This window comes from Lampetra fluviatilis, chromosome 50 (genome assembly GCF_964198595.1).
Source record: "Lampetra fluviatilis chromosome 50, kcLamFluv1.1, whole genome shotgun sequence".
Lineage (NCBI taxonomy): Eukaryota > Metazoa > Chordata > Hyperoartia > Petromyzontiformes > Petromyzontidae > Lampetra > Lampetra fluviatilis.
In genome coordinates this window covers 3,728,846-3,755,469 of record NC_136324.1, presented here as the reverse complement: position 1 = coordinate 3,755,469, position 26,624 = coordinate 3,728,846, and the positions used below count along the sequence as shown (strand labels likewise).

General features: G+C 55.5%; 1 protein-coding gene across 4 annotated transcripts in view; it reads left to right on the top strand.

Moving 5' to 3' along the window:
- Nucleotides 1-26,624, top strand: part of CNKSR2 (connector enhancer of kinase suppressor of Ras 2) — a 191,898-nt gene that overhangs the window by 112,330 nt on the left and 52,944 nt on the right. For 2 of the 4 annotated variants that reach the window (XM_078878246.1, XM_078878245.1), the window contains exons 8-11: nt 4,577-4,645; nt 12,595-12,741; nt 15,099-15,232; nt 15,832-16,088. In XM_078878246.1, coding sequence (XP_078734372.1) covers nt 4,577-4,645; nt 12,595-12,741; nt 15,099-15,232; nt 15,832-16,088 — 607 coding nt within the window. The remainder of the gene's footprint in view (nt 1-4,576; nt 4,646-12,594; nt 12,742-15,098; nt 15,233-15,831; nt 16,089-26,624) is intronic. The other 2 variants (XM_078878248.1, XM_078878247.1) reach the window with 1 other exon arrangement.

Below are 26,624 nucleotides of genomic sequence, written 5' to 3'. Positions count from 1 at the left end.
TTAAGAGGGGACCGGTGCAGCAGGATTACTACACAAGCAGGGTGACGACGGGGGGGGGGGGGGGTTAGAGTAAGTGTGGGAGGGATAGATGGAGGGAAGTGCAGATCAGTGGAGGGAGGCGAGGATGGGGAGGCCATTGGGGAGGTAAGGAGAGATACAGCAAGGTAGGGAAGCAGAGAGGTGAAGATTGAGTGAAGGGAGGGAGAGATGGAGGTAGCGAGCGAGTGGTGAAAGGGAGGGACGGAAGGAGATGCTGAGAGATGGAGGGGGGAGGTAGTGAAGAGATGGAGGGAGGTGAAGATTGAAGGGATGGAGAGGGAGCGCGAGTGGAAGGAGGGAGGGATGAAAGGAGGTGGTGAGAGGTGGAAGGGCGGTGAAAGACTGAGTGAAGGGAGTGAGAGATGCAGAGAGACAGCGAGCGGAGCGAGGGGGGGAGAGGCAAGGTGGGAGGGCGGCGGCTCCACTTCACGCCGAATACCAATGGCGACCGCTCTCGCCCCTAACAAGCTCGTAACGCGCAAATAAATAAAGCGCGATGGCAAACATTGGCTCGGCGGTATCACGCTGCTTACGGAATCCTAAACACCTGCCACCTCCTCCGCAGCCATCGCCTGCCCGCCTCCGAGCCATATTTATGGGCGGTCGTTATTTTAACAGATGCCGTGTTCCCGGGCGGATTAGGGCGAGCGATGGAGGGGCCACGGCACGATGGTTAGCGCCGTGGAGCCCGACCGACCGACCGACCGCACGCACGTGGCGGCGGCGGCGGCGGCGGTGGCGGCGGCGGCGCGCCGTGGCGTTAAATTCGCGCGTTTCGCTCCCACCCTCGCCCCCCCGCCCCCGCCCGTCTCTGCGCCCTTTTCGCCGGGGCTGGGTCGTTAAGCCGAAAAAAGGCGATAATGCTTCTTACTTACGGCCCATTACTCGCTCAAAATGCGTGCGTATGAGAGGGAGGAAGAGGGAAATAATAGGAATATGAGCAGCACGTTCTATTTTTTTTCAGGTGGGGGGGAGGGCTTGCGCTAAAGATGTTTCCGCAGCATGAATAGTTTAATGGAGGTCACTGTTGCTTCTGGCACATCTGCTCCCCTGATTGTCTGGAGCTTCCCACCGCCGCCACCACCCAGCCGCCCGTGCTGCTGGCTCCCTGCCCCTGTTCAAATCTAGGTTCCAGACTGTATCGCGTTGCTCGTGACTGCGGGACCGCCTCCCTCCTTGTGTGAAAATACACTCGCTGTTTCTGTCGAGCCGTCTAAGGATGCGACTGCCATTTAGACGGACGTTGCGATGTAAATACGCATCATTTTATTGTATTGTATAGACCCATAGACTCGCAAGGAGACCCATAGACTCACACGGAGACGCATAGACTCACACAGAGAACCATAGACTCACGCGGAAACCCATAGACTCACACGGTGACCCATAGGCTCACATATGGAGACCCATAGACTCACACGGTGACCCATAGGCTCACATATGGAGACCCAAAGACTCACACGGAGACCCATAGACTCACACGGTGACCCATAGGCTCACATATGGAGACCCATAGACTCACACGGTGACCCATAGGCTCACATATGGAGACCCAAAGACTCACACGGAGACCCATAGACTCACACGGTGACCCATAGGCTCACATATGGAGACTCATAGACTCACGCGGAAACCCATAGACTCACACAGAGACCCATAGACTCACACGGTGACCCATAGACTCACACGGAGATGCATAGACTCACACAGAGACCCATAGACTCACACGGAGACCCATAGACTCACATGGAGACCCATAGACTCACGCGGAAACCCATAGACTCACACGGTGACCCATAGGCTCACATATGGAAACCCATAGACTCACACAGAGACGCACGGACTCACACGGAGACCCATAGACTCACACGGAGACCCATAGGCTCACATATGGAGACCCATAGACTCACACGGAGACACATAGACTCACACGGTGACCCATAGACTCGCAAGGAGACCCATAGACTCACACGGAGACGCAGAGACTCACACGGTAACCCATAGACTCACACGGAGACGCATAGACTCACACGGAGACGCATAGACTCGCAAGGGGACCCATAGACTCACACGGAGACCCATAGACTCACACGGAGACGCATAGACTCGCAAGGGGACCCATAGACTCACACGGAGACCCATAGACTCACACGGAGACCCATAGAGTCACGCGGAACCCATAGACTCACACGGAGACCCATAGACTCACATATGGAGACCCGTCTTGTACTGGCATCACTAAACTATTTAAAACTATAAACTATATATTTTAATTTTACCAGGTAAGGCCGACTGAGCTATGTAGCTCTTTTTCAGAAGGGTCCTGGCCACAAATGACAGCTCAATGAAGTAGCTCATCATCATGTGGAAATTTATTGCAACCAATTCTCTAAACGCACGCATCTTGATTCTAAATGTGGAGGGAAAAACCGTGAGACCCGGAGAAAAATCCACGCGACCACGGGGAGACAGAGAGAGACACGCAAACTCCAAATATACAGGCGTCAGGGTCAGGAATCGAGCCCCTGACCTCCTGTAAAGCAGGTAAAGGTGGCTAACATCTCGCTCCTGTGGCACCTTCAAATCGCTCAACTGGCATTCCACGCAGCAGCAGCAGCAGCAGCAATCACAGCCACCTCCTGCAAAAACTTGGCAGCACCCTCCCGAAGACAAGACTTGAGACTCCGCGAGGCTTTCCCCCGCAGGGTTAACAAGCAGAATTAAACGTAATAATTGTTGTAACTTTTTTTGTTCACGCATTCCTGATTCGACTTCTTGAATCCGAACTCGTTTTGGAGCACGTCGGTGGAAAGTTTTTGCTGAAATCATTTCCATCCCTGGCTCTCGCCACTTCCCCAAGCAGCCGGTTCGCCTCTCCCGCTCCGCCAAATGCACGCCGGGCGAGGCGGGAGTGTAGGCAGGGCGCTATTGTTAGACGCGGGCCGTGGGATGATTTTGCTCAGGTTTTTTATTTTGATCTCGCGGATAATGCGTCTGTGCGGGCACACGCGATAACAATAAACAAAACACCCGCTCAACAAATCACTCCATAGTCATCCCCCCTAACCCCCCTTTTTAAAACGTGCCATCGTCATGGACTCAACAATTCATCGGTACCCCCCCCCCCCCATCGTCAGCACAGCAGCGTTCCTGTCCGGATCAGCAGGACAGATAGCTTCTCTGTAACTCCGTCTGTCGCTGTGGCGGCACTGGCTCTGAAAGACCTGCGCCACTTGTCTCTTTAAACACAGAGGGCCCGCTTGTTCCTCCGTGTGTGTCGTCATCCCCCCCCCCTCTATTGCTCCACAAGGGCCATAGGGCGGGGGAGGGGGATCGTGGGGGGAAGTGTGGGTAGGAGTGGGGGGGGGTTATCGTATCGCGCACGAGATGGGCCTTTCACCGTGCGTCTGCCACATCCGCGTGCAGAAGGGTTTTCATTGTCTGCCGATATATTGCCCGAGACGTTGAAAACACGGCGCTGGTGGGGGGTGCGCGAGGAAAGGTCGCGGGGTCGCGGGGTCGGGTCACCTACCTGCGCCTTGCGTCTGACCTCTCGCCTTTTGTGGAGGGGGGGGGTTTCTCACACACAACCAGAAAACACCTCGGGGGGGAAGGGAGCGGGGTGGTGTGGGCTGCAGAGGAGCCTCCACTACAGCCAGATTCCGAATACATCAGCTCGGAGGGCACGCACCGGGCTTGCGAGCGCCGAGATTTTTGGATGCGAGGGTTGACGGGGAAGTTGCAGCGGTGTCTGCGACTCGATGTTGAGAAACGCAGCTTCTGCCCACGTGGTGCGGTCGCCTGGCCCCAAAAAACGCGACGAATAAATACAACGGAGGGGTTAGTTGGTGGTGGGGGGGGGGAGATGGTGACGACCTTCGTCCAACATTGGATAGATCATGGATGCTGCTGCTGCTGTGGATGTTGATGACGATGATGATGACTTGCAGGTGCTGAGCGGCAGCTGATGTAACAGCTCGTGGAGGAGTGGGGCTTGAGGGGTGGAAGTGTTGGTCGGGGCGGTTATACGATCCCCACGGCAGCTGTGGCTTGCCTGCGCGTGCGTGGGATGGAGGTTGTGTGTGCACGGGGCTCTCGTGGTGGTGGTGGCTGGGCTGGGTGGGGGTGTGGGGGTAAGTCTTGGGGCAGCCCCCTAGGATGTTAGGCAGCTGGATTAATTGTTGTGTCGATCAGATGAGTAATCATCATCATCATCACCGCCTATATAGTCATCCAGGCAAACATCCTCATCAGCATGTTATAAATAATTTTTATATCATCAACAGCAGCGTCATCACTGCTCTTCTGGAATCTTGTGCATCGTCTCCACCGTTAACGAAGTCGTTCTTTTTTGTAAAAAAATTTAAATTTCAAAATCCTCGTCTTCCGTCATCTTCACCACGCGGCCTTCCTGATTTGCGAGCAGCCGCTCGCTCTGCCGCCGAGCCCAGCCCGGCCGCCTGTTGCAATTTGTTTTGTTTCTTTAAAGCCGAAACCTGACTTTCCACCCATCCCTCTCCCTCCCTCCCTCCCACAGTCCCCTGCCGATCGTTGCAAGAAAATTCATGCGGGCGATGAAGTCATCCAAGTGAACGGACAGACGGTGGTACGTCATAGCCACCCCGACACCGCGCGCTCGCTCGCTCACTCGCTGGAACAGGAACTTTGTAATGTTACAACAAAAACAGATGCGATCAGCGTCCCCTGCTATTGCCCGCTGACGCCCACCGCTAGCTGGAACAGGGAGGCCCTCCACTCGACAAGCGAGAGAAAGAGCGAGCTTGAGAGAGAGGGTATTTGGTCTTCTCTTCCACTAAGCGTGGCGCCCCATCCCGCTAGAGCGGGAGTTCTCACTCTCAAGTGGGGGGGGGGGGGGGGGGAGTCCTTCCGGCAGCAGCGGGCGTCAGCGAGAAGTTGCAGGGGGTCACCGTTCAGCCGACGCAAGCGAGGGATGCAGCGGCGTGTGCCCTCCCCGCGTGTAAAATTGGCTTTTATCTCGGACCTGTCCTTCTCTCGCACTCCTCTCCCCATTGTTTCCCCCACCCCCCTCCCCGCTCCCCCTATTAATTGACGGCGATGAATGCCAGCCTCGGGTAACTTCCCCCCCCCATTCATCATCTATACGGCGGGCAGGGGGGGAGGGGCGCATTCCGAACAGTCGCCGCTGACGCCACGCGACCCAAGTTACTGGGAAGCAAAACGCCGAATGCGCGAGAATCAAAGTCACCGCGTCCCTGCACTTCTCACCCCCCGCTCGCCCCCCTCCCCCCGCTCGCCCCCTGCTCCCCCCCCTGCTCCCCCACCCCCCGCACCCACCCGGCCGACTGCTCATCCCCACGGACGGAGGCTTGGAGCCACAGCGATGGAAATTCCACATTTCTTACGGTGGTGCTGGGGGGTGCACGCGGGACGGTCGGTCCATTACACCATAAAACAACCATGTGTGGACTCCCCCCCCCCCCCCCCCGCTAATGCGAGCGTTGTGTGACTGTGTTTGAAAGGAAGAACAAAAGCCTGTCTCGAGGTTTGAACTCGCAACTTCGCGATTGCGAACCAGCCGAGCTGGGCTTGTTTTAAGTGTGAATGTGAAGATTTTTTGAGACTGTAAAAGCCCACGGCACGTTTGCGTGGCCAATTGTTCTCCAACGCAGCAGAATTCAAATGACGACTTTGGAAGTTCACCGTCAATCTCTGCAAGCCGTCGCCATCCCTCGCAGCGCACGCATCCATCGAGCTCCCTCCCCCACGCAACGAGCCGATCTCGGGGCGCTCCATCTGCGCGGCGGGTGTGATCTCTCTCTCTCTCTCTCGGGGGAGAGTGTCCATTCCCTCCTTGTGGCCACCACTTACGCGTCACGAACGGCCTGCGAGCCCTGCTGGTCACTAGTCGCGGTGCGTCCTGCCCCCCACCCACCGCCTCCGGTGCCGTGCACTTTTCCTCTCCTTGACGGTGGAGACGACGGTGCCTCGAGCCGGCGGTCCGCTCTCCGATCCGCGTGTTTCTGAGTTTAATTCGTCTCGTGCCAGTTGTTGATTTCGCAAGCGCATCCAGCGGCGCCAGCGGATAAATTGAATTAGACCGCCAGGCGCGGTGCGCGATGCCCCATCGCCACGCAGCTCCGCTAATTGATAGTGGCGACGTTAATTGGCGGGACGACTTTTGCGCCGCGTCAAAGAGCGGCGCAGGGATTAATTCGCCGGCGCGCGATGGGCCACCGTGGGCGGCGGTGGCGGCTCGTCACGCTCGGCGGTGGTCACGTGATGGGTCCATTGATGGTGGCGGTGACGATGCGGTGGTGATGAGCTGTCACCGGTGGTGGCGATGGGCCATCGCAGGCGGTGGCATCAGCTGCCATCACATCCTTCCGTACGTTCTTCCAGTGATGAAGCTCCTTCACCCACTGGTCGTTTTGCTCCTCCCATTTTGTGCCCCTCTAGAATTTTGCATCGAACTGAGACCCTGTGTCGTAAGGGGGGGGGGGGGGGAGGGTCCCTTGCCTGTAAGATCGGTGGTTGACCGGCATTGACTCAAGTCTTACTCTACCGATGAAACCGGTGCAGCAGAGTTTGCTTGTCTGCAAACAATTCTACCAAAAATTATGCACTCCCAGAAGGCCGTGCGGCTGATAGTTTGCGTAGCGAAAACATTTTTGCACTTGGAGACATGGATATGCGAAGGACACAAATCGCCCGCTTAGTTTTGCTATTTATAATTGCGGCAATGACGCTCATGGTCATTTTGATGTGGCAAACAGGGTGATCCATTCATCGATACTTCACTGAGATATCAGTGTGACATCAGCTGACTCGGCGTTGGGTGTTTGCAAGCAGATCAGACTGGCTGTGATTTAATAAGGGCGGCGGGGGGGGGGTCGAGACTGGTTGGGACACGCGCAGCGGCTTGGAATTGGAACGTCGCCTTCCCTGTAATTTATAACCGATGGGGTGGCTCAGCGGTAGAGCGAGGGCATCGCAGCCAGAAGGTTGTGAGTTCAGATCCTGGTTTTGGGGGTGTGGGGGTGGGGCAGAGCAATCCCCTAGGGGTACAGCAAATCGGGGGAGGGGGCCCGGAACCCTCCGCCCCCCACCCCACAATGGACGTTCCACCCCAGGGGGTCGATAAAATACGCACCGATTTGGGGGGAAGTTGACAGCACTTGTCCCATGGATAGACTTGCCCTTTGCCATGGGAACGTGGAATTTCCGCCGCTGGCTCAGGGCTGTAAATAGGGGTGAGCGCCAATGCCTGGATGCTCATTTGAGCGGCAGGTAATCACCTTCAAAGATGACTTCTCCCTACGATTCTGGTTGGGCACCTGTCAAATGCGTGGTGGTGCCGGGCACCCACCCCCTCGTGTGCCGCACCGGCCTTCACAGGGTGCCGCTCGCTACTAAAACAGCACTTGCCCCGACAGAGCGTTCGAGGCTCGACGGCCGATCTTTATCAGCTTTGGTGAGTAAATCTTCCATGTGGTTTAGTGGAAGAGACATTTGTTCAATTTTTTTTACTTCCAATCTGTTTCTGCTTGGGCACCCATGGCTGAGTATGGTTGAGTTACGTTCAGTCCAGGGCCAGCAGTCCGTCAGAGTGCTTCTGCAACTCCATAGTTATGTGGCACCACCTCGCACTTGTTTTATTGCCTCTGCTATGTGTAAGAGTACGTGTGTACGTACTCTGCGTGTGTGTGTGTGAGATTGAGGGGAGCGGTAGTGTAGCGGTTAGCGCCCAGCGCCTCCCACTCACAGCCAACACCGGTGACGACTCGGCCTCAAATGAGTACCTGGTGCGGTGTGTAAACATCACTGCTGGGGAGACAAAGGCGGCCGGGCGTGGTGCTGACCACCCACCCCCTCGCGCGCCATGCCGCACTTAATAGCTGCTCGCTAACAGCACTTGCCCCAACGGTGCGCGAAGGCTATCCGGGGGATCTTTGCCTTTGTGGCGTTTGGAGTAATGGCACCATTCTGTCGCCAGGTGGAGGAGATGCGAGGTGGGCTCCGAGTGGGCTCCGAGTGGGTGGGGGTGGTGCGACGTCACGGAAATAGAGTTGGCGTGGAAATCAATGAGCTCACTCACTGGTGCGGAGGGAATGTGGTTGGTGGTGGTGGTGGTTGGTGGCAGTGGTGGTGGTGGTGGGAATGTGGTGGTGGGAAAGGGTCAATTGGGGTGTTGGGCGGTAACATGATCTCTCCGCTGCCCCCCCTGCCCCACACTCCCTCCTGCGTCTGTACATCCACACAAGGACAAAGAACACCACCCACCCCCCCCTTGTATAAGCTTTTCACAAATCGTTCGAGCACGTGCTGTGAGCGAGCACCTATTAATGCTCGCGGTGGTGTGGCTACCACACCGTGCCCGTTTGGTTGCCTCGTTCGCACACCAATGCACATCTTTGCACATCGCTCCGGGTACTTATTTAAGGCTGAGTTTACCCAGCCGAGGCCTGGCACCCGTTCCGACGTGGCTTGCCACTGGTATTGGCTTAGCCGTGGCCGGGAATCAAAGTCGCGTTGCTACCGCTCTACGCGCCGATACACAAAGACAAAGATCCCCCGTATATCCTTAACAGACTGTTGGGGCAAGTGCTGTGAGGGGCCAGGCACGGCACATTTAGGGGGTGGGTGGCTAGCACCACGCCAGGACCGCCTTTGTCTCCCCCGGTGGGGATGTTTTTAGACACCACATTTGAGGCCGAGTCGACCTAGGGAAGGCCCAGGGCCGGTTCAGCTAATCGTCACTGGTGTTGGCCGTGAACAGGAATCGAACTCGTGTCACCGGGTTCGTAGCGCAGCGCCGCCAACCACTGCACAACCGCTCCCCAGAGCACCATGCCCATACACACACACATTTCTAGATACGCAATCAGAATCGTAGGGCGAAATTATCTTTCAAAGTGACTCAGCCTGTACCCTGACACATGCTCACACAAGCACGTCTTTATCATCAAACCCAACCACAAACTCACTCACCCACCCACCCACGTGTACTCTACTAGCATACAAAGGCAAAGACCCCCCCACCTGCCTCCGCCTCTATAGCCCACAAAGGCTCTTGGGGCAAGTGCTGTTAGCGATGGACTGTGGATGCCGGGACGACATCAGATCCCTTCATTGTGCTGCGGCTGACACGTCCTTCGGGGTCTGATCCCGCTGCCTCCTCTCTCTCTACCTTCTGTCGATAGAGTGCTCGCCCGTGTCGAGACGGAAGAGAAAACAAATCGAGGGGACGAGAGGGAGTCGTGTTTCACAAAGAACAGCCCCAAGGCAGCGTGGCCATGACGATTGAGAGAGAGGGGGGGGTACCACAACCGGCAGGTCCCCTGTGGTGGGGTAAAGTGTGGGCACTCCTGCCTCTTTCCGAGACCTAAAACATGACTATTTTTACATTGCCATGTAAGACCCACGTAGCTATGCAGCTCTTTTGTAAGTAGCGGCCTGGCCCATAACTGATAGCTCAGCGACGTGGCTTACCACGTGGGAATTTGTAGCAGCCAAATGCTCTCTAGACTCGCGTTGATTCTAAACGTGGAAGGAAAAAACTGGAGGACCCAGAGAGAAATCCACACGACCACGCAGAGAAAGACATGCAAACTCTAAATATACAGCGGCAGGCGTCAGGCTCGAACCCACGACCTCCTGCATACCAGGCGAGGTAGTTAACATTTCCTAGCCACTATAACACCCCCTACGAGCAAGCGTGGAAGGAGGCGATCCCCAACAACCCCCCACTCGAGAGTTCCATCAGCCAGCAGCTGCGTGAGCAAGCAGTTGCAGGGGCTGCGCCGCGATGTTTTGAAACGCAGTTTCTGCCGACGTGGTGCGGGTCGCCCGACGGCCGTCGCCTGGCGCAAACCGCGCCGGCTCAAAAGCACGACGAATAAACACGTGGTGGGGGGCAGGTGGAGGGGGGACGTGTGGAGATGGAGCCGCAAAATCGGCTTCCGTGCCGCTGCCGAGATGGATCGGTTCGGTCAAGGTCACATTGATCCAACGGTGGAGAGGTCACGGGCGACGTCGGACGACGATGACGACGCGCACGGCGTGCCCCGTGATTGCGACGGGGAGCGCATGAAGCGCGGCGCTTTGTGAACGTAGCGAATTAGATCAGCTGTGGAAGGAACCCAGCGGGAATTTGTTTTTTTTATCGTGAAACAAAAAAAACAAGTGAAAAGTCTGGGAAGCCGTGTTATTTTACACCCCCCCCTACTCTTTATCCCATAATCCTTCAGGGGGCTAAGATCAAAGATTCTGTGGGGGGGGGGGGGGTGGAGTTGCATTGAAGCTTGAGAGTTTTGCATTGTAGCATGTCTCCTGTTCGCCCCCCCCTCGCCCCCCCTCTCCCCCATTGCCCCCTCTCCCCCTTTACCCCCTCTCCCCCATTACCCCCTCTCCCCCATTACCCCCTCTCCCCCATTACCCCCTCTCCCCCATTACCCCCTCTCCAGTCAAATATCACGGTGGTGTGACTCGGCCTAATCCTGTAGCTTTGAACCTTTTTTGCTTTTTGTGTTTTAGAATAAATACATGAATAATTGAGGCCACCCATCCTGCCCACCCTGTCCCCAGCTCCCAGTCAAGATCTCCGACGCTTAAAAAAATCGTGTTTGACGTGCGTGATTGCTCGCCCCACGCTTCCCCACGAGTGGTAACACTCAGCCTCTTAGCGCGCAGTTGACAATTCAATTCCCATTGGAGCAACTTCGTAAATCACGCGGAGTCGGACGCCAAAGTGATTTCCCGTCGCTCAAATGAGAATTAAGGCGGCGTTGCTCGTCTCCCGTTTACGGCCCCTGCAGAAGTCATCGATGGAAATTCCACTTTGCACTGGACAGCAACCACTGGTGCCTGTTTTATCGACCCCGATGGGAGGGATGATGATGATGGGCTGAGTCGACTTCCCACTACTCCCTGCCCCGCGCCATCCAGCCAGACCAGGAGTTGAACTCGCGACCTTCCGGTTGCGAGCCGCTCACTCCACTGCCACCGAGGCACACGACCGATATAAAATAAATATACGGTTATTATGTTAAGAATAAATAAATAAAAACACCCAGCTTTGGCACGTTTACAATTCCACCAGACAAACGGGAGCCAGACGGGTGGGGGAAAGAAAACAACAATATATAAATCTAACAAGTAAAACTACCCAAATAACATCGCCCTCTTTCCGAGCCAACGGAAGGAGGGCCAATTTGCGCGTAATTGAAATCACTCATCCGTAATAGCTGGCGATTAACGAGCTGTTATAATAATAATACGCCGGCGTGCATCCGAAGGCGGTTATTTACGCACGACGAACGGTCGGGGATGAACGTCAGGGCACGGGTGCGGCAGTCGGACGCTACCGGCGGATTGACTATAACCGGGCCTCGCTATCACGGCCGATACAATCTCAGCCGTGGAGGCGGAGGAGGCGGCGGTGACGGTGGTAGTTGATGGGGTAGGCTGGTTGTTTTGTGCTTTCGTCGGTGGAATGTTTTAAGCGTAATTATTCGTCGCAGCTGGAAGTTCCTAGTTGAAGGGTGGGTGGGTGGCGGGCGGGGGGGGTAAAGATAGATGTGGAGGGGGAAGTCGCAGAGTAAAGAGTTTTTCTGCAGGGTCTCCCGGCGTCGCCGCTGTCGTCGGCGTATTAATCAGGAAAATTGTGATCTGCCCCATAAAAAATAATACTAATTTTTTTTCAGTTTTTTTTTTGTCACGTGCACTCTCTCTTAATACGGGCATGCTAATAATTCGCAGTGTTTTCCACAATAAAGCGTGGTCGTAAATCGTGTTTACACGGCCCCCGCTAATAGGCACGATAAAGTATCCCGTTACTGTTTTTCTTATATTTTTTATTGCCAGTTTTCCCACAGTTCCCCCTCCGCCTCCCTCCCACCACGACCCTGCACCCTGCCCCCTGCCCTGCCGAGAGAAGTGGTGTCTGGCTGAAGAGTGGTGGATGAGATGGAGGTTGCGGGGGGAGGGGGAGGACGCTGTTGGGGGGGGGGGGGAGGCGAGAAGCTTTGGCCGGTTGGAGATGCTGCCGAAATGCTCCCGCTCGAAACGCACAATTTTAACCGCGAACTAAAACCCAAGCTGCCTCGCAGGTTCGGCGAGTCGATGGTCTCGGCCCCCGGTAGTTACAGCCAGCGTCAACCGGTCGATTGCCGGAACTGTGAAAATCTCCTCCACTCTTGCCCCCCCCCCCCCCATAGCTGTCCACCTGACCTCACACACATCACACACCTCCTATTCATTGCCCAAATACCGGAGGAGAAATGTCGCGCACAATCGTCAAACGGTGTTGTGGATTTCTCTCCCAACATTGCCGGCGGAGCGCGTGTCGAAACAAGAATGCGTCGGCGCGACGTTTGCCCACCTTGTGCTGTGCGAGGCGGCGGAGGGTACGCGACACGACATTGGGTCGTGAAAGGCCGCGCTTTTAAAATTCCGCAGATGTCACCACGTCGTCCGCGATCTCCCCCTCCGATAGATCCACGCCTCGATGCCACGTTTTTACGCTCGCCCCCCTCCCTCTCTCGTTTCGACCTCCGACCCCCCCCCCCTCCCCAGGTGGGTTGGCAGCTGCGGAACCTGGTGAACGCGCTGCGCCACGACCCCAGCGGAGTGACCATCACGCTCAAGAAGAGGCCGCAGTGCACTCTCAACTCGGACCCTGCGCCACTCAAGAACATGCGCTGGAAGCCGCTGGCGCTGCAGGTGGGGAGGGGCAAGGAGAGCGAGCGGCGAGCCCCCACGAGCGCGATTGGATGAATTGTCATGATTTCTAGGGTTCATGGTTAGCAATCGTGGTTTTGGACCATGTTCTATTTTGGGGTGTCACGAATCGTGACGTGGCAAATCGTCGCGATCCGGGGTTAACGTCCCGTCAAAGAAATGGCGACTGTCGGAGAAAGAAAGTGAGTTTGTAAACTCCGGCAAGTGGAGTGCAACGCCTTCCCCATAAAGGAATTGGACGGACATCCCAGGAGGTAAAGGTGCAGTCCTGCAATTGCTTGCTCGTGCCACTGCTGGCAGAAGGGCATCCGCCAGAGGGGGCTCCAGACAGGCGATTTGGCTGACGACTCCATGCCGGGAGGCATGAGTGGTAGCACCCACACGTTACCCCACCACCACCGCCACCACCACGTGGCCTGCTGATCCATTAATCCTTTCCCGTTCCGAGACGTCTGCATGCTGCAGGGTGGGGCTCCCGTTCACTGCGGTTAGCGCGAGCGCCATTATATTGAAAGCTATTGTACTCACCGCAGAGAACTGTAGCGACACGACCGCACTCTACGATAGCCGGCGCCAAACTGTGCCACACGCCCTCCCGCAAGGCCTTGTGGGAGCCTCGGTACAGATTAAAAGTTGTTTAATTTAAATGTTTCTTCCGGTTTCGGAATGGAATCGGAAGAAAAACTGATGACGTACGTCAAAGTACGTCATCGGAACGGGAAAAGGTTGACTTGGGGTGGACAGAGGTGGTTGGGGGGAGTGGGGGATGGGGGCAGATTTGAGAAGCTGGCTCCGTTGTTTCAGCTTCCGCTCCAGGAGATGGAATCGAACTGGCGACCTCTGTATTGGCAAGGCCGGTGTGCTGCTCACCACCACACCAGCGTGGCAATGTCTGGCAAATAAATAATTGGCGTTATTTATTTTCTATAATTAGTTGGCTCGTGTGTTAGAAAACAAAGATTAAGATGCAACTGTTGGCACGCAGTCGCCTTGGTGTTGGTCTGCCCCGAACTAACAACGGGATTAAAAATGTTTGTTTTAAAACCTCGTCTCTTTAATTACAACTCCACGCCTTGCGGAGGGGTGGACGGAGAGCATTGGAATGATTGCTTTGCACCCAGGCAATCCGCACGGGGGGGAGGGGGGGTAAACGTGGGTAACCTTACGTAGCAGTGGAGTTCTGTCGGCCAAACTCCGGACCAATCCCTGGATGGAGCCACAATCCCAGAGCCGCGAGCAGCATCGCTAATTGCGATTGGCTTGTGGGGGGGGGGGGGCAGGGGGGGTGCATAGCGGATCCAAAGGCGCCTATTGTTGCGAGCACGCTGTCCCATGCGTATCGGATGAATTACGCACCACCACGGCTATTGTTTGGGTTCCGCTCGCCCCCCCCCTCCATCCACCGCCCCTTCATCCACCACCCCCTCCTCCATCCACCGCCCCCCCCCCTCCCTCACCCCAAGAGAGCGGATGCCTTAATTAGGCCGTTATTCCTCTAAGTATATGTTTGGCTGAACAACGATCGCAGTACGGAGCACAGTGGTGTAATGAATAGTTGATTAAAGGTCAAAATTATAATTATTATGAATCGCGTAACGTGACAATAGCTTATTTGTTATTTAGGCAAGGCGTATGCAAATCATATGCCATGTTGTTACTCCCGGGCTCATTATTCATTTCACAGAGAGAGAGTATCATACGAGACAGACAAGATGCACTGAACACGTTCGTCAATAACACTACGTGTGGCCTTAGCAGGATAATACATGTATTATAGGCAACGTTTCGGACAATGGCCCTTCATAATAGCACACGAATTGAACGTAAATCTTGATTTATGTGCTCTGATGTAGAAGGGCCATGATGATGCTGCTGCTACGACTGATGATACTGCTGATGATGATGATGATGCTGCTGCGGATGCTGCTGATGATGATGCTGCTGCTGATTATGATGCTGCTACTGATGATGATGCTGCTGTTGATGATGATCATACCGCGGATGCTGCTGATGTTGTTGATGCTGCGGATGCTGATGATGATGCTGCTGATGATTATGATGCTGCGGATGCTGATGATGATGATTCTGCTGATGATTATGATGCTGCTACTGATGATGATGATTCTGCTGATGATTATGATGCTGCTACTGATGATGATGATTCTGCTGATGATTATAATGCTGCTACTGATGATGACGCTGCTACTGATAATGATGATGTTGCTGCGGATGCTGATGATGATGATTATGATGCTACTACTGATGATGCTGCTGCCGGTGATGATGATGATGATGACAATCCTCCCCCATCTCTTCCCCCCCCAACCCCTACCCCCCAGGGTCTGGCGGGCGTGAGTCCCGTGCACAACCCATGCTCCCCGGTGAGGGTCGTCGAAACGCCCTCCAAGCGACCCAAGTCGGCTCTCCTCAACCTCTTCATCCCCCCTCCCCCCAACGAGCCGTACACGCCACGGTGAGGCTGCCCACGGACACACAAAGCTCCGCGGGGGATCCGTTAGCGGACGTTTGGGACAAGTGGTGTTCGCGAATAGCGAGCTATTAGTAGCACCTCCTGTGATGGCTTTAGGACTTGTTTTTGTGTTTGGTTTTGTTGTCCTTCCCCCGCACCTCCCATTCGCACGGTCGGCTGCGAACGTTGCGAACTTAGTTCAACACGCAGTACGCTCACACCAGCGCCGCCGCCGCCGCCGCCACCACCACCACCACCACAACCACCACCACCACTACAACCACCACCATCACCACAACCACCACCATCACCACAACCACCATCATCACCACCACAACCACCACCACCACCGTCATCATCACAAAGTGGTTGTTGTCGCTGTGGTTGTTTTGTTGTTGTTGTCGGCCTGTAATTTCCCTCCTGTCCCCCGTTAACCCTTGAAATCCTCGATTACGTTACCGCTGCCGCTGCCATCGCCTTAACTCTCAAGCGCCGTATATAAACATTCGCGAGGCACGTTTCATCGGATAAACGCCGCAAATCATCTAAAAAATATCTTCTCATTTTTGTTTCTCCGCCCCTCTCTACCGCCACCGCCCCAGCGACCGCGAGGCGAAGCCCGAACAGTGCGGCCCGGCGCCGCTTGCGGCCGGGGTGGAGGCTCTGTCGCTGGCGCGCCGCAGCGAGTCGCCCAATTCGTGCCTCGACCAGCAGTACCGCAAGCGCCTGGTACGCGTCGCCGACGGGGGACGCACCCTGCTGCCCTGCTACCACGGCAACGGCGAGCTCGGCCAATCGGCCGCCGGCAGGGGAGGCGGAGGCCCGGGATCGGAGCGCCGGCCGCGTCCCTCGTCTTACGGTGAGACCACCCCGGGGGGAGAGGTCAGGGGTCACGGAGAGAACAGTGCTGGCCAGTCGTGTGACGGTTGCGTAATATTCATATCGGTGCTGTGATTGGACAGCTCGGGGTGGGTCATTAGCAGCAGGGCAGCCAACCCTGGTGAGTTCCTTCCAGTGCTCACCTGAGATGGGAGATGCCGACCTTTGGATTGTCTTATTATTGAACGAAAAATCATCATCGGCGTCCTAGTGGAGAAGGATCATGGTGACAAGTAATGAAATTAAGCAGGCAGGAATTACGCCCCCTTTTCCGTACCTATCAACTATAAAATACGTTTGTTTTGAATAATTTGTATGAGTTTTTTTTTTTACACCCCATTGGTCACACGGCCTTCTGGGAGTGACTTTACAACGGCGCCTGGTGTCATACTAAGCAAACACTGGACCGGCTTCGACATTCACGTGTCTCATCGGCAGGTTCAGGCTCGGCGAGACCAATGATCGTTTACTGTTGGACGTGAATAGGCAAGGACGCCCAGAAAAGCCTCAAAAGATCCATGTTTTTTAGGATGGGTTTGGATTCCAAATTAGTCACTTTTGGAGTATTTTTTTCTGGACAGTTGTGGGGTCAGACTTCGTGAGTTTGCAGCTTGCAAATCAGAAGGGCTCTTCCGAGTTCTAATCCAGGTTGTGGGTCGACTCAAACCCATCATGCCTCGTCATCCCTCCGGGGTCGATAAAGTGAGTTCCGCTCTGTGGGTGAAGTCAAAACACCAAGTCTTTGTCCTCAGGAGATACTCACCCCGCCCACCATAGGAATGTGGAATTTCCACCACTGGCTTCTTTGCAGGGCTGTAAACGGGAGATGCACGTCAAATGCCTCAATGCTCATTCGAAGAGGACATCACTCTCGTCCTGTCTTACGCTGTGTGTCAAATCAAATACGTTCCGGTCTGACTCAACGCAAAAAAATATATATATTTAACAAAAAGCCCATCAACCGATTTGTCATTCCACAGCAACGTTATCAACACCGTCCAGCATCTCGCAAATTCGTCGTTGGCATCCGTGCGGCACCCGGAGCCAGCCGAGTTTTCCCACGCGTGTGAAATATTAACGAGAGGAGAGCTCTTGGTGGATTTGATGTTATTTCGTGGCGGAGAAGTGCTCCGGGAAAGCCCCCCGGCTGTCGTTCCGAGAGAGAGCTGTGTCTGTCCCAGGCTTGCGATGTCCCTGGGTGTGAGGGGTGCGCGTGGGTGGGTGGGGGTGGTGGTGGTGTCGTTTCTTGTGGAGAACCCCCCCCCCCCCTCACCGTGGGGACTTCAAGAGAAGTGTGGAAGTGGAAACGACTTGTAGGTGACAGGGCCACGAGAGCAAACGGAGGCTTTTATTGGCGTTTGTTGTGGAATTAAAACGCGGTTGGCTCCGGGAGTAGACACTGAGGGCAGGCCCCACTGAGTCTCGTATTCTTCAGCTGCAGTCAATCCAGGACACCCCCACCCCCCCTCACCCCCAAGTCGTCGCCATCTCTCACGATCCTGCGATGTCATAAAATCCAGCAAGCACTTGCGCCACCACGTGATTTTTTTGATAGCTCCATCTCCCAAGCGCTGGACGTCCTGTCGGACACGCTTCCATTCCTTGGTCGCCACTCATTGTTTTTGTTATTTGCCTGACCGTCGGCCATCGTCGTACATTCTAGTCGTCACGTCTCCTCCCCATGCTCCAATTGTATTTTTCTTTTCAATTAATTATCTGCTGCTGCTGCTGCATTGGCAGTGGTGTGGTGTACAGGCATCTAACCAGGACACGTTTGGCTAAGGATCGATTCTTAGGCTCGCGACGGCATGCTTTGGATCGCACGGGTCGGATCGCACGGGTTTTGTATTCGAGACGTTTTGCAGCTGGCTTCGGTAATAGCTTGGGAACAATAGAGTCACGGAGACACTTCGACCCAGCCGCCTCCGATTTAAGCCGAAAATAATATGAAGATTTCTTGGCGGTGATGCCTGTTGCTGCTGCTGCATTGGCAGTGGTGCGCACAACAACAATTAAAATCACAACAAAATACCCAACACGTTCGTCAATAACAACACTGTGGCCCTAAATATAAGCAAATGTATAAAATGTGACACTTCAGACAATGGGCCGTCTTCACAGCACGTACGCGAACATGGGGGATACGCTCATCCAGACGGGCACGATGGTTGGGTCAGCGATGAGACATTACGATTACTATTTATTTTTATTTTACCAGGTAAGGCCCACTGAGCTATCTAGATCTATTTCAGACGCGACACCTGGCCACAAATTAGCCAAATAACCTCAACGCACGTTTCCACATGTGGAGGGAAAAAACCGAAGGACCCAGTGAAAAAATCCACGCGACCACGGGGAGAGAGACATGCAAACTCCAAATATACAGCAGGTGTCAGGGTCGACATGTAGGTCACAAATTTGGACCATCACACCCGGCACACAATGGCCTGCTCTAGCCAACGACCTCACGAGTTGGTGTGGCCCCACTCGCCCGTTGGGCGTGTGAGGCCTCCAACCTTGGCAGCACTCTACAGGACGCTTCGACGGCGGCCAGGTTTGACGAGAGGATGAGAGGTCCCAGGCCCAAAACCGTGATTGGAGGGTTTGGTTCCAAGGTCTCTTTGTTTCCTGAATGTTTCCACGTTCATCTTCTGCAGCTCACGGGTGGTTTTGAGACCAAACCTCCACTCCGGGGAGGTGGGAGGAGAAGGTTGGCATCAGTGGACCTCTACAATCCTCTTGTCAAGCCTGTCGGTCGAACAGCCTGTTGGTCACGCTGACCCTGGAGGTCGCTAGCAAGAGCAGGCCATTGTGTTTGTGCCGGGGTGGCGGCTCAAATTTTTCCAAATAAAAAACAATAACTTACACCGCAGATTACTCGCACACCCCTGCTGAGAAAATTGTCAGAACATGTGGTGATAATGATGATAATAATAATTTTCCAAATATCATCACCATCATCACCAGCAGCAGCTACGGATAAAATATGAACAGCATTCGCCCCCGAAGAAAATGAAAACCAAATGAAGAGAGATCTGGCAGGTTTATGGCTGATGCCGATTCCGGAGGTCCCGTCGGGAATTGAATTACAAAAACAAAAGGCAGCGTAATGAGACGGTGACGACGGAGCGTTGCTCACAAGCCTCAGAGTGGCGGAGTGGGCTCGTGCTCGTGCGTGCGTGCGCGTGTCCGCCCGCCCGCCCTCCCGCACGCGTGCGCTCGCGCTTTGTTTGTTTTGATTCGTGAAACATGGACGGACGTCGGGAAGAGGACAGCCTCGATTTATTTTTTCCACCCTTCCGGGCCTCCCCCATCGCACCGCACGCACGCACGCACGCACACACGCACGCACGCACGCGTTAAAAACACAAAACCCCATTATATTTTTGGAAGTACACTTAATGCCAGCGTGATTAAAGTGTGTCTGCTGAGATGAGATTCTGCTGCCCCCCCCCTCCTTCCCAACCCCCCCAAACCCCCGTGTTTGTAAGAGGAGGGAGGATTCTGATTCTTCTAGTGGTTTGTGGCCACCACCGCCGTACCTCCAAATCGCCCCTCCCCCCACCTCCCGGTGACCTTTGTGTGTTAACCGGTGCCTGATGGCTCGGCGATCAGAAGGTTTTCCCCGAGTTCAATTCCTCGTTGGGGTGGGGTGGTGGATAACCGAGAGGGGAGGGGGGAGGGCGTCGACTCTGCCCATCTTCCTCTCTCATCATCCCTTGGGGTCGGTGACTTTAACGTGCACCAACTTTGTGGGCGAGTCGACCACCACCACAGTCGTTGTAGAGTACACAGTGCTACTCGTGATATGGTGATGCGGCTGCTGAGTTGTCAGTGGGTGCACAGGGACAGACAGGATGTGGCGTGCCGACCCAGACGGGGGGGACGCCCTGCGGAGGTTAAGCTCCAATTTTAACGCTGATCCTCTGGCGGGACGGGCAGTCCACGCGGCTCCGTGTCGTGCCAGGCCCGCGCGGTGATTAGCGCGATTAGCCGGAATTCCTAATCGGACAATTGGCCTCGCACGGCCGTGGTTAGCAGGTCCAGTGGATCCTCATCACCTTCAGCATCATCTTCATCATCGTTGCCATGACTGCTAGCCGCCTTGTGAAATGTCATAATTCCGTTTAGCTGACCCACTCCCCCACCTTCATTTGTCACCAAGCCAAAGTGAGCTCACGATTGTTGCGGTTGCGACGACGGTCAGCGTCAACCGCTATCGATCCGCTGCTGGATGAAGGCCTTGCCGAGCCATCGCCAAACCCCTCGCGGCCGGTCGAGCGACGTGATGATCCAATCTAGCTCCTGCGCGTGAGCCAATGCGGTCATCACTCCGTCTCCTCGGTAGCAGACATCCATTCTCACGCGGATGAAAGCCCCCAATCCGCACGTTCGCGAGGTGTGACGATCCGCATCACGTGATCAAATGCGGTCATCGTGGACGTGCCCGCGGGTGCGTTGCTCCCTCCTCGAGCTGTCGCTGGCGAAGTCGGCCTCGACCGCCGGCCATCGTCCCTCCCACCCGGTACGACGACGATGCCACCGGCCGCAGGAAAGGGGGGCCCCTTTCCTTGCGGCAAACTCAACGCCGTCGCGTAGCGAGAGGGCGCGCGCAGACACGGATCCGAAGGTGGTAACGATTCCACGGCCAGTCGATGGAAAAATCACCGCTCCCCAGTGAGAGATGCCGAATTGTAAACTGGGGGGGGGGGGGGGGGAAACACGAAAAAAAACTCGCACCGGCGATGGCAAAATGGGAATGCGACGCGGGAGCCCTGAATGAAGGTCGGATCGATTTGGGAAAAGCGTCGGCAGGCAAATTTCCGCCTGCGTGCGAGGCAGGTTATGGGAAGACGTGCGGAGGGGGGGGAGGGTTTTAATCTTGTCAAAATACGAATGTGCTCTTGTGTTCGCCGTTGCTGTATCTACGCGAACGTCGCCACCGATTTCGTGAATATATTATCCGCGAGACCGGCTGCGCTGTAACACGTGTAAATTGTTCGCAGAATCACTCCCGGTATGATTTAATTAAAAACGAGATTTATAATGTGGGGGGGGGAGGTGGTGGGAGCTTTGGGGGGGCGGTGGGTGGCACAGCAGTTAGCGCGCTCGCACCATGAGAGCGCACCGGTGGCTTCGGTTCACGGCTACGGTGAACGCCGGCGGAGAGCGAGGCCGTTTGCCAACCCGTGCCGACCGGCGCGGTGAAGTATGGTCAAACGACCCCCATGACCTGCTTTGGCTCAAACCGCCTCCATGCTGTCCCCATCCTGAGCTCTCTTCTGCTGCTCACTGGCTTCAAGTCGTCACGAGAAGCACCGGAGTGGATGTCTGTGTGCATGTTTAACTTCCATCGCCCCCTACGGAGCCAACCGGCTCGCAGTCAAAAGGTTGCGAGTTTGAATCCTAGTCGAGGGGGGGATTCATTTAATCGGCTCATCATCCCTCCCTCTGTGGTCGATAAAATGATGACCACCTTGTGGGGATGGCAACACCAGGTGTCTTATTTGGATAGGCTCGTCCTCCACGCCATAGGAATGTGGAATTTCCACCGCACTGGCTCTGCAGGGCTGCAAACAGGAGATGAGTACCAATGATCGTCTGAGCGGGAAATTGCTCCGATTGTGTTTGACGGACTCGGCTCTTGGCGCGGAGCAACATCAGCAGCATGATCCTGTCTGGAGATGATGTGCAGTAGAAGTTATATTATTATTTGTCGTTAGATTAATGCCTCGCCATGGGTGACGTGCTAATAAAACGCGACTGATCGGAAATCCGAGACGCTAATCATTCTGGCGACGCTCGCAGCCCCGGTGTCGTGCAAATCCCATCTCATTTACTTGATCGTTAGCGTGTTTATTAATTAAACGTTTAATAAATTATTTTACACGGTGATGTCGAATTTATAATATATATATAATTTTTTTGCCACGCATCGCGTGCGACCACCACCGCGGCGGTTTGGTCGCCGCGCGAGCCGAATCGCTGAAGGGGCGGCACGGGCAGAGACGTCTTTACGCTCGGCTCGCAAGGCGGAAAGGGCATCAATTCAACTCCCACGCGGCGCGTAGACGATGCGCGATTAACAAGGGCCAGGGTGGTGCCATTGACGATTGCGTTGAGGGTTTTTTGCTTGCTTAATCGTGCTCGTGCACCACTGCCAACCATCGTGGCAGCGGCAGCATCGACAAATAATCTCACTCTTATTATAACGGGCGAGTGGGGCCCACACCGAACCCGTCAGGCTGTTCTCCAGAGCGGGGTGCCATGGTCCCACATTTGTCAGCTGCACAGGATGAGCTCCGTGGTCCCCCACTGAATGTGTCATCGCCGACCGATCCCATTGAACACCGCCTGGATGAGCGTGACCCACGTCTTCACGTGTGTGCGCTGTGACGACGGCCCATTGCCCGAAATGTTGCCTTTTCTACTTTTTTTTCCACTTAAGGCCACTGCATTGTTCTTGACGATAGTGTTGATTTGTGTTGTTGTAGTTAATTGTGTTTGTGTGCACCACTGCCAATACAGCAGCAGCATCACCGCCAAATAATCTTATTATTTTAAGCTTAAATCGGTGGTTGGGTCGAAGTGTCTCCGCGATTCTTCTGTCCCTGAGCTGTTGTTACTGAAGCCAGCTGCCAAACGTCTTTGTGTCTAAAACCGAGCGATCTGACGCATGTCATCGCGAGCCTAGGAAAATTGATCTTCCGCCAAAACGGGTCGCGGTTCGAACCCGGCTAAAGCGGACGCGCGAGCGCCACACGATCACTGGGCCGCAGCGCCTCGACAAACCGCCGAAGGGGGAGAAGGAGGAGAAGGAGGAGGAGAGAGGAAAAAGAATATCCTACCGACGTCGGCATCTGTGATGAATGGCGTGGCCTCTATGCAGGAGGCTCGCGAAAGATGCTACTGGGCAGCTGGGGGCAGTTCCTCTCCAACAACAACTGGAGGCAGAGGAGCGATGCTCACAACAATGAGCGGAGTGCCAGGTGGATAAAATACAGCAAGTTGGCACAGTATGGAGAACAGCTGGTGCATCTGCCAGTCATCTCGGACAGCCAACCCATGGCACCTGGGTCTGTCACGTGACCTCCCGTCAGCGAGCCTTCGACACTTCATGTGGCCTCAAAGTGCACCTGGCCTGGCACAGGCGACGTGGTGATGCCACAGTCACTTAGTGGCGAATGGCGGTTGTATTGGTATTGGTCTCGGCTTTTTCCACGGCTACGATTATCCAGTGGCCCCACGGAACGCAGGGAAGGGAAAACAATAAATTAAACATAAACCAGGTAGCCCTAAGCGGGGCTTTTGAAGCGGAGTCAGCGCTGTTGAAATAATAATAATCGCCTGTAGCACCGCCATCGCCGCTGCCACCACCGCCATCGCCGCTACCGCCACTGCGCGATGTTTGGCACGCTTTTCTGAGCGCCCGTCGATCGATGCGAGGTTTGAGCCGAACTGAATGAAAGTTGAGCGCATAGTCGGGACTGTTCCAGAGGTTAGTGTCAGCTAACACTTGTGTTCATCCTCGTCATCATCATTGTCATCATCGTCGGCCACGCTTAATCCACCGCTGGATGAAGGCCCCCCCCCCTCCCCCCAGCCACAATCCCACGATGTAGCAATCCGCCTAACACCTTCGCCGCCGCACGAGTTGCTATCACTTTATCGATCCATCTCTGTGGCGGACGTTCATGCCCTCCCTTTAGTCAGTGGGGAGACAGCAGTGGCGGTGTAGGCAAGCAATTGCAGGGCTGGGCCTTTACTTAACAATCCCGGTGGCGGCGGCCGCGGCGTCGGCGTGAGCGTTGGACGCTTTGTTTGCGTCTTCGTTGGCCGTGGGCCGGTTGGAATTGGAAGGCGACGCGCGTCGTCACGGCCTGAGCCCAGCTGGGGGAGGTGCGCTGTGCGCGCACCGCAAGATGACGGCTCCCGAAACCCCCGGAGTGTTTCATCGCGAAATTGGCCGATGGTAGAGACGGCAACAAGCGCGGAGATGGGGGAGGGGGGGTGGGGGTGACGAGCGCCACGCTTGCGGCGACGATTTCACTTCTCCGGCTCGGTGGGTTTTCACGCGGTGTGTCATCACCAGTGTGCGAGCCTGGCCAGGCCTACAGATGAGCGCGCTGTTGCCGAGTCACCGATGCGCGGGGGCCGCTTGCGCGCGGACTCTTTAACGATCGTTTGGGTATCTTCGGAAGTATAGGTTTGCGCTTAACAACCATTGCAGCTTCTGTTTGGTTATCTCGCAGGTGTAGCACCCCGCAATCGGACGTTGTTGCTGCTTCTGTCGGAGGAGGGGGGAGGTGGGGGGTAAGGGGGGGTGTGGGGGGGCAGCTGTTGAACGGTGGGCTGGGGTAGCAAAAGCATGAAACTCTGAAGAGGCGCACGAGAGAGAGAGAGAGAGACGGACGCTTTTGGAGACGTGACTTTAACGACGGGAAAGCAACTCGTCGCTGTGCCCAAAGCAGCGAGTTTTTAGTTGGTGCACGTTGCCAGATTCGCCGTGAACTTCTGGAATCGAACCGGTGACCTCTGCATCGCAACCGGTGACTTCATCTTCAGCACGCACTGACCATTACCCCACCAACCGCGACAGCTCCTAGATTCTATACATCATCATGATTATTATTATTTATTTATTTATTACATTTAATTAATTTCGCTTCGGCTGCTGCTACTGGAGCGATCTGGGCCCATTCCCTTTTCGGGTCGAAGCACCCGTCAGAGGTCGCAACCGGGTACCCGATACCCGTACCCTACCCGATACCCGGCTACCCGTACCCTACCCGATACCCGGCTACCCGTACCCAGCCGGGTACGGGTACCCGTTTGCGACCCTGGTGCGGCCGGGTACGGGTACGGGTAGACTGTGAGTCACTGGTGAGTAACTGTTCGTCACTCATTTCCCAACGTCTTGTCTCTTCTCACAATTCAAGTTCCTAGAATCAACCCACCCGCACCTGCAACATGGCTTCATCCCAGAGGTCGCAATCAGGTACCCGATACCCGTAGCCTACCCGTACCCGGCCGAGTACGGGTAGGGTTACGGGTACGGCCGGGTACGGGCACCCGTTTGCGACCCTGGTGCGGCCGGGTACGGGTACGGAATCAAACCCGTTTGCGACCTCTGGCGCCCGTCCTGTCGGCGCCGTTCCGGCAAAATCCCCCACGTGCCACGGCACGTGCTTCGCCGCCTAGCCGGGTCAAGCCGGGCCGCTCATGGTTAATAACGCTCGGCAGCGGCGGCTACAATAGCACCTTTTGATCGTGGGTTTGCTCGCCGGGTCAGGAGGTCGCGGGCCAGGGGGTCAAGAGCGACTTCTCAAATCCTTTAAGTCCCGCGTGCGATTATAAAACGTTCCCCCTCTGCGCATCCTTTTTTGCCGTCCGCCTCCCATCAATAACCGGGTGTCGCGACGTTCCACGGCGCAAGCGTTTCGTTCTCGCGCCGCAGCCGTCGGCGGTTTTTTTTTTCCTTTCTTTCCTTTTCCTCCGCCATCACCGTGCTGGCCGGCGTACTGGCCGTTCGCGTGGCGCTGCGTTGTTTTTTTTCGCTTTTGTTTTCGACGAGCGGTCGCGACCGCTCTGGGGGTTTCGTTGACCGCGAGCCGCACGGCCGCCGGCCGTGACCACGTCTCACCACCCCGCACCACCACCACCCGCCACCCCCCCCACCCCCGGTCTCATCGTATTTCGCAAGCTAAGTGGGGTTGTCGGCACTCGCTTACGACGACGGTGAGGTATGGAAAAATATGCCTCGTGGGCTCCCCGCACGGCGTGGGGAGGCCACCCTGTCTTTTACTTGGATGAGCGACCAGCACCACCAGCACCGCCTACAGGGCTTGCCAGGTGTTGTAGGCGTGGGGGCAGCAGCCTGGTGCTGCTGGGTTGTCTCCGGGGTTCCCCGGTTCCCTCCTCCCGCACACACGAAGCTAAAACTCTCATCGCCGACAACGGAATTCGCGGCCCAAACATCTCCCCTGGTGGCAGCACTCTCCTGAAAACAGTTCTTGAGATGTCAGTCTTCCTCAGTCATAAATCATCGCGATCGTTTTTGTGATCACCATTTAACCCACTGCGTCTCGTGGTCTCACCACGATGCACGTTCAGAAATAATAATCGTATTCCACGGTCGACTCGGCCCATCATCATCATCAGCATCATCCATTCCTGCGTCTAAAACACTGGTAGCATATTGTCGAAATTCAGCAGTCGTCGGTATCGGTTAGCCCAGCAAACTAACCGATACTGATTCCGGATGAAGTTCTGCTTCCTGGGTCCGATTGACACCATCTTCCACACAACAACACGTTTCCTGAGCGATGCTTTGCTTCTGGGCGACGCTTTGCTTCTGAGCGACGCTTTGCTTCTGGGCAACGCTTTGCTTCTGGGTGACGCTTTGCTTCCGGGTGACGCTTTGCTTCTGGGAGATGCTCTGCTTCCGGGTGACGCTTTGCTTCTGGGTGATGCTCTGCTTCTGGGTAAGGCTCTGCTTCTGGGCGATGCTCTGGTT